Below are 8,911 nucleotides of genomic sequence, written 5' to 3'. Positions count from 1 at the left end.
GATTTTGCTGCGAGGAGGCAGAGTCATTAGATCATTTATTTTGGTACTGTCCATATGTTCTGTAGCTCATTCTTGGTCACACTTCCAGGAATGGCTGAAGAATTGCAAGATTTACCTAGAACTAACGCTGCAGATAGCAGTACTGGGTGATTTGAAAAGTCAGAGTCAATCGATCAAAAATATAATTATTATTTTAGAAAAAATGTATCTTTAATTTACATTCTCTAGAAACTATGAGAATAGAAAGGTTCAGTACTTTTGTGAAGCATCCCAGCACAGTTGAAAAATATATTGCAAATAGAAATCCCTAATGCATGGTGTTAAGAGATTGATGGGAGAAGTTGAACGGAGCTGAAGGGTGGGACCAATAACAACAAGATAACAAACGTAAAACATACAGGGTCTGTAAAATGTGTACAGGTCCAGAAATGTTGTGAAATAGCAGAGTTACAAATAGAAATCAAACTGGATGGACATCAGAAATAGAGGAAGGCCAGGACTGAGAACAAACAAAATATAACTTTTGTCAAATAGATTGTGTCTGTAAAATATGTATAAACTGAAGGTAGAAGCTTAAATGTTAATGTGTATTAGTTTACTCCAATTGGAGGAGGGGTGGTAGGGTCTGTGGGGAATAATAAAGGTGTATTATAAAATGTTTATGTGTGTATATATATATATATATATATATATATATATATATATATATATATATATATATATATATATATATATATATATATGTATGTATATGTATGTATGTATATGTATATATCTAGATAGATATATATTTACCAAAAACATATATGGGGGATTGGAAATGATGCAGACAATTACATTGATGGAAGCAACAATCTGTCCTCAATATTAAAACTGATCCACCCCCCCCCCCCCCCCCAAAAAAAGAAAAAATAATAATGTTGACATTGTCCACAGAGAACGTAGTAACTACTGTAACTGGTGCCCTTGGCCATGTGTAAGTCACTGAACATGGTGTACATTGTAAACACCACAACCAGGACTGTGTCCCAAATGGCACCCTATCCTCTTTAAAGGGCACTACTTTTGACCAGGGTACATAGGGCTTTGGTCCATGGTACTGCACTATAGAAGGAATAGGGTGTCATTTGGGATGCATGACATGCAGGAACTTCTTTGTTTTTCAGCCGGCTCTAATAAAGAGAGAAACCAGTTAGAGGCCTGTTACAACACCACTGGCCTTGCGCAAGAGAGAGACCAGCCAGATACCAGTAGTGGTATCATTGACCTGTGTACAGACAGGGACCAGCTGCAGAGGGAGAGAGACCAGTGTCGGAAGAACATGAACCAGCTAGAGAGGGAGAGAGGCCAGTTACTGAGGGACAGAGACCAGTCAGAGAATACAGAGGACAAAAAACAGTTACAGGAGCGTTACAATGCCCTGACTAAAGACAGGGACTTGTTGAGAAACAAGGTCAGTGTTCTGACCAATGAGAAGGTGGCGCTGGAGAAGAGGATTTCTGAGCGTGGTAAGTAGTCAAGTCAGTCACTAGGGCTGCATCCCTCTTCTCTACCTTTCATTCTCCCAAACTGTGAATTTGCAGCCTGACCTGAAAGATAGTAAATGTAAATCTGTGACACTCAGAATAGTATGATATGTTACGTTTGGTATGATTACATAAGATAGGTTACTTAAGGCAAAAACAAAAAGAGGAAGGATGGGTGGCCATATTATGCAACCCAAAGGTTGCATGTTCGAATCACATCATGGACGACTTCAGTATCTGTAACTTATTAGCAACTTTGCAACTACTTGCCACTTTTAACTACTTTGTCACAATATACTTAGCATGTCAGCTAACCATTCCCTTAACTCTAACCCTAACCCCTAACCCTAACCTTAATCTCTAACCTAGTTTAGGTTAGCATTCTAGCCACATAGCTAACATTAGCTACAACAAAGTGAAAACATATCATAAGTAACTGATGATTGACGTACACAAAATAATACACACCATGTGAAATGTAACATATCATACTAAATGGAGGGACACAGATTTATGTTTACCATGTTACGTCCAGGGTGGAACTTGCAGTGTGCACTTGGACACTGTGTGCAGTACACACCAATCATGGATTCACCAATAGTTAAATGACAATGTAAAAAAATATTCAATACAATAAACAATGTGTTATATATATTCACATATTATGTACATTTCTTCATCAGGGATAAACATTTGTCTGAAAATCGGGAAACCTTGTCCAGAGGGTTGGAGGCTCTTGGGATCCAGCTGTTACTTCCTGTCGACTCAGATGAAAACCTGGGAGGAGAGCAGACTGGACTGTCTGAACAGAGGAGCATATTTAGTGATCATAAACAGCTTGGAGGAACAGGTGAGTGAGTGAGTGAGTGAGTGAGTGAGTGAGTGAGTGAGTGAATCAAACATCTCTTGGTCAGTAATGTATCTTCCAGTATTTAACACGTGTAGTCTATAGTAGTTGACAATATCAGTATCTTTCTCACCAACAGCAGTTTCTCTTGGACGTCAATAAGAGAGGCTGGATTGGTCTGACTGACTCTGTTACTGAGGGGACCTGGAAATGGGTGGACGACACCCCACTGACCACCCCAAGGTAACAGACTACTGCTTTATAATAACACTGACCATCCCAAGGTAAGAGACTACTGCTCTATAATAACACTGACCACCCCAAGGTAAGAGACTACTCCTCTATAATAACACTGACCACCCCAAGGTTAGAGACTACTGCTCTATAATAACACTGACCACCCCAAGGTAAGAGACTACTGCTCTATAATAACACTGACCACCTCAAGGTAAGAGACTACTGCTCTATAATAACACTGACCACCCCAAGGTAAGAGACTACTGCTCTAAAAACACTGACCACCTCAAGGTAAGAGACTACTGCTCTAAAAACACTGACCACCCCAAGGTAAGAGACTACTGCTCTAAAAACACTGACCACCCCAAGGTAAGAGACTGCTGCTCTAAAAAAGGAGTAGGACTGATTCTCTGTGTTGCTCATAATCCAATGAGTACAAGGTGAGATATGATCCTCCAGGTGTATGGAGACTTTTACCAAATGACATATTGTTTCAAATCATATTTCAACTCATAGATGTCATTCTACAAGCACTAAAGATATATCATAGAAACCAAGTACTATTTGCATATGAACATTATATAAAAAAGAATACAAATAAAGTTGTGTTTGTAGGTCCAAGCTTGATGAGGTATCCTCAAGATTGACTGTTTACTTTGACATTTTTTGTTGTTGATTTTTGCGCTGACTGTATGCAATGGCTCTCTTGCACTGGTTCTATGCACACTCACTAGATTCTACCCACACACTCACTAGACTCTACCCACACACTCACTAGACTCTACCCACACACTCACTAGACTCTACCCACATACTCACTAGACTCTACCCACATACTCACTAGACTCTACCCACATACTCACTAGATTCTACCCACACACTCACTAGACTTTACCCACACACTCACTAGACTCTACCCACATACTCACTAGACTCTACCCACATACTCACTAGAATCTACCCACACACACTCACTAGAATCTACCCACATACTCACTAGATTCTACCCACACACTCACTAGAATCTACCCACATACTCACTAGACTCTACCCACATACTCACTAGACTCTACCCACACACTCACTAGACTCTACCCACACACTCACCAGACTCTACCCACACACTCACCAGACTCTACCCACACACTCACCAGACTCTACCCACACACTCACCAGACTCTACCCACACACTCACTAGACTCTACCCACACACTCACTAGACTCTACCCACACACTCACTAGACTCTACCCACACACTCACTAGACTCTACCCACACACTCACACACTCAGACATACTACACTGATACTCCAACACACACACTACACACACACACTCAAAACACACACAACCACACACACACACACACACACACTTTTCACATGCAGTGCTGCTACTCTGTTTATTATCTATCCTGATTGCCTAGTCCCTTTTACCCCTACCTACATGTACATATTACCTAAATTATCTCAACTACCTCGTACCCTTGCACATTGACTCGGTACCGGTATTCCTTGTTGTTGTTATTTTATTGTGTTAATATTTTCCTTTTTCTATTTAGCTAATTTTTTTTTTTTATCTGACATTTTAACTCTGCATTGTTGGGAAAGGACCCGTAAGTAAGCATTTCACGGTAAAGTCTACACCTGTTGTATTCAGAGCATGTGACAAATCTTTAGCATTTTATTTTCTCTGTCTTGTTTACCCTGTAGTTACTGGTACTCACCGCAGCCTGATAATGGTGGTGACAACCCAGCAAATGGGGAGGAGGACTGTGTTGAGCTGAACACAGAAACATGGCATCCTGTAAAAGCATGGAATGACCAATCATGTGAAGACAATCGTTACTGGATTTGTGAAAAAAGTGTTTAACAACACCATGACAACAGAGGAGGCAGGTGGGAGGGCATGCGGGCTCATTGTAATTGCTGGAATGCAATTTATGGACCGGTATCAAACGCATCAAACATATATAAAACACATGTTTGACTCCGTTCCATGAATTCCATTCCAGCCATTACAATGAGCCTGTCCTCCTATAGCTCCTCCCACCAGCCTCCTCACATGACACCATACTGTAACACAGATACAGATACCTGCGCGGCCGAAATGAAGCAGCTTGCACTCTTGGCCTCGCACGCTAGCAGAAACATAACACTGTGTTTCATATCTTACTGCTTTCTTCAGTGCGCTGTGCTCTCCTGACACCAAATAATCAATCCTTTTTAATATTAATTCAATGGATTGGCGATTGCATTGTCTGTGGATCTATTGGTGCGGAAAGCAAATTGAAGTGGGTCTAGGGTGTCAGGTAAAGTAGAGGTGATATGATCCTTGACTAGTCTCTCAAAGCACTTCATGATTACAGAAGTGAGTGCTACAGGCGATAGTCATTTAGTTCAGTTACCTTTGTTTTCTTGGGTACAGGAACAATGGTGGCCATCTTGAAGCATGTAGGGACAGCAGACTGGGTTAGGGAGAGATTGAATATGTCCATAAAATTTGAGATAATTTCTGTTCCTTAAAGATAATAGCAGTTCACTCAATCTTAAACCCGATGAACATTCAACTGTCAAATGGGACTTAGATGAAGATCACATCAAATGTCATGACCAATTTATGCAGAAGTCCAGGTAATTCCAAAGGGTTCACATACTTTTTCTTGCCACTGTATCACTAACCACAATACCTTTGTTCTCTCTCTGTTCTCCTGTACGCTCCTCTGTCTGTCCTGTGGACCTCTGTCTCTCTATGTAGATGCAGAATAATATCAGTGCATTTGCAATTGTATTGTAAACACACAAAATCTATGCACTTACTCCTGCAATTAGAACGACTGTCTCTGTGTTTGCTGAGCTGCATCTCTCACCCTCTTTCTCAAGAAGAAATTCTGTATGTCCATCTTGTTTTTTCAACAGATAATTGAGCTGACGTTACCAAAAGTAGCTAGTGTCATGTTAGTCATTGATGCCCCTCAAGTTAGCTAGCTAGCTGGGTTTATTAGCAATTTTTTGTATATTTGGACAGTAATTGATTAGACAGTAATTGGTTAGTGATACTATTTGGGTGGTGAACAGAGCTCCAGCAGTTGGATTTAGTGTCCAGTGTCCAAAAAGCTAATCTGGGTTGTCCCTAACGTTAGTTAGCTAGTTTAACGTAATCTGTCAGTGCAGCTTTTGAGTCAACATGTTGAATTGTAGCTAAATTACTCAAATCTGGTTTACTGTGAGGTCAATAACTCTGAATAGCCTCATCATGGGCTAACAAAAGTAGCTAGCTATAGTAGTAGCAAGCTAAGAAAGTTTACCTCCGGTTCTCCTTCTCATCTTTGTACGCTCTCCCTCAGAGAATGAACAGATGCCCGACAACATATTAATTATTTGGACGAATCAAAATGACTTTGAAAACAACTTTGACTCCACAGTATACAGAAATGCTGGTTTTAGGTACCACTAAAAAAGGCAGGCCAGGGCTCATGATTGGAGTATTTATTGCAGTGTGTAATGCAGTGTAACCTAGTTTGCTGTACACCCTCCCAGCAGGGCGAAAGACTCGGGCTGAGGCAAAATCCTTCATGGCTAATGCCAAAGAAAGCCCAGTTCTAGTGGCATCAATTTTCTCTATAGTTTAAGAGTGTGTAGACATACTGTAATCTGTAAAATGCTTGTATTCAATGTTTTTAATATAAACATGTTATGTGATTTGCCATAGGCTTGTGATTTTTCCATGATCAATTATTACATAAACTGCTTTAATAATAAGAAGAATTAAGGCACAGATGAATAAATAAAGGAAACGTCCTTTAACAAGGTCTACCAGCTTCCTGATTGAATGTGATTGGATTGTTAAAACAGTGTGACCTGGACACACACAGAGGGCAGAGAGGTACTGAGATGGCACACACACACACACACACACACACACACACACACACACACACACACACACACACACACACACACACACACACACACACACACACACACACACACTGTGTTCTGTGAAGTTTACCTTTTAAACCTCTGATTAAGATGCAGACAGATTTTCTACATACACTTTGAAATAACTCCTCACACTGACGTCACACACAGACAGTATTTAAAAAGGCCATTAGTGGCATAGAGAGAGAGAGTCATAATGTGAACTCCATTTGAAGGCCAGTCAAAGTGATAGGATGAAAGACTGCACTCGTCACTACTTGTTGTCAAGCAGCTATCATGTTATATCACTCTGTTTAGAATATCCTGTTAGGTCTACCAACTTCCTGCTTGAAGGTGATTGGATTCTTAAAACATTCTATCAACTGTAGTGGACCTCAGACAGACAACAGAGAGGAACCTGGTGGAGATGCACATCAGAGTAACTACTCAACTACTAGTCACTGAAGTTCAAATCAAATGTATTTATATAGCCCTTCTTTCATCAGCTGATATCTCAAAGTGCTGTACAGAAACCCAGCCTAAGACCCCAAACAGCAAGCAATGCAGGTGTAGAAGCACAGTGGCTAGGAAAAACTCCCTAGAAAGGCCAACACCCAGGAAGAAACCTAGAGAGGAACCAGGCTATGAGGGGTGGCCAGTCCTCTTCTGGCTGTGCCGGGTGGAGATTATAACAGAACATGGTCAAGATGTTCAAATGTTCATAAATGACCAGCATGGTCAAATAATAATAATCACAGTTGTTGAGGGTGCAACAAGTCAGCACCTCAAGAGTAAATGTCAGTTGGCTTTTCATAGCCGATCATTGAGAGTATCTATACCGCTCCTGCTGTCTCTAGAGAGTTGAAAACAGCAGGTCTGGGACAGGTAGCACGTCCGGTGAACAGGTCAGGGTTCCATAGCCGCAGGCAGAACAGTTGAAACTGGAGCAGCAGCATGGCCAGGTGGACTGGGGACAGCAAGGAGTCATCATGTCAGGTAGTCCTGAGGCATGGTCCTAGGGCTCAGGTCCTCCGAGAGAGAGAAAGAAAGAAAAGAGAGAAAGAGAGAATTAGAGAGAGCATACTTAAATTCACACAGGACACCGGATAAGACAGGAGAAATACTCCAGATATAACAGACTGACCCTAGCCCCCCGACACATAAACTACTGCAGCAGCAGAGACACTGTTAGAACAAGTTAGAATCATACAGTAGATATTACCATTAGGAGCCAGTTAGAAAGGTAATCATACAGTAGATATTACCATTAGGAGTCAGTTAGAAAGGTAATCATACAGTAGATATTACCATTAGGAGTCAGTTAGAAAGGTAATCATACAGTAGATATTCCCATTAGGAGTCAGTTAGAAAGGTAATCATACAGTAAGTTAATACTGTAAGTAAAAGTAAGTTTTATATATATATATATATATCATATATATTACAAAAAGAGGTCAGACAGACCTAATTGATTGATTGGGGTAATCATTGATATTCGGTACTGTTAGTTAAGATGGCCGACTACATCAACAAACAGGTGATTGAATTAAAGAAAGTTACTGAAGAAAACTGGAACAGAGCAACAAGTGTGAAGACTAAGACCCATCTCTCATGTACAAAGAATTATCTATTTTTCACTCTCACACAGACACGGATGCAGGCAGGTATGCAGGCATGAACCTGCATACCTGTGTGTGGTGGTGGTACCTTACTGGTCATCAGGCTACAGAGGATGGTGGGACTATCTGTGTTCATATCCACAGTACTGGATGTGTGAAAAAGGCCTCTTGTAGGTACTGCTGTTTAAGGAACTCTGAAGACAAATTATATATTTTGTTAGAATGGCACTCTGAACTAGACATTGGAAAGAAAGGCACACACACACACACTAATACCACATAATAGGAAAAACGTGTACATCTTCTGTGTGGTTCAGTTGGTGCGTAGCATGGGGTTCAAAACCTGCTGGGTCACGTTCACTAAAATGTATCAATTCAATGTATTTTTTTAGTTTAGTTATTGGAACTATTTAAATACGATTAATTCAAAATAGCCTTTTTCAACAACAACACAGTGGACACCCCACCACTGTTTTTGGTAAACAGCTGAGGGACGGGGCTGTAAAAATGTTACCACTCTCAAATTCATACACAGAGCTACAGTATGAATGCAAGGACCGACCATCCACGAGATCTAAATGATAGTTTTAACTATTTGAGGCTACACAGGGTTTGTTTACAATTCCATGGTAGAACAAGCTTATTTTTTGGGTCCTGATGGGGTTAGACTGTTAAACTAAAGTCAGAAGGCAATTATAAATTACAGTTAAACAAAATGTGATATAGTAATCACTGATTGCCCCTGTAAATCATGCTATAGCTA

The 8,911-nt window shown here is 40.5% G+C and overlaps 1 protein-coding gene across 1 annotated transcript; it reads left to right on the top strand.

The window, feature by feature from the left end:
• The first annotated feature begins 953 nt into the window (after nucleotides 1-953).
• On the top strand, nucleotides 954-6,422 carry LOC123742408 (uncharacterized). Its single transcript, XM_045716400.2, has 4 exons — nucleotides 954-1,508; nucleotides 2,210-2,376; nucleotides 2,513-2,616; nucleotides 4,322-6,422. Exons 1-4 carry the CDS (start codon nucleotides 1,094-1,096, stop codon nucleotides 4,479-4,481), a joined length of 846 nt encoding a protein of 281 aa, XP_045572356.2. The 5' UTR covers nucleotides 954-1,093; the 3' UTR covers nucleotides 4,482-6,422.
• The last annotated feature ends 2,489 nt before the right edge of the window (nucleotides 6,423-8,911 follow it).

The sequence above is a fragment of the Salmo salar genome, chromosome 04, assembly GCF_965601325.2.
Source record: "Salmo salar chromosome 04, fSalSal1, whole genome shotgun sequence".
In the NCBI taxonomy this organism is placed as follows: Eukaryota; Metazoa; Chordata; class Actinopteri; order Salmoniformes; family Salmonidae; genus Salmo; species Salmo salar.
Note: the sequence above shows the minus strand (reverse complement) of the source record. Positions and strands in the feature narration are given on the sequence as shown.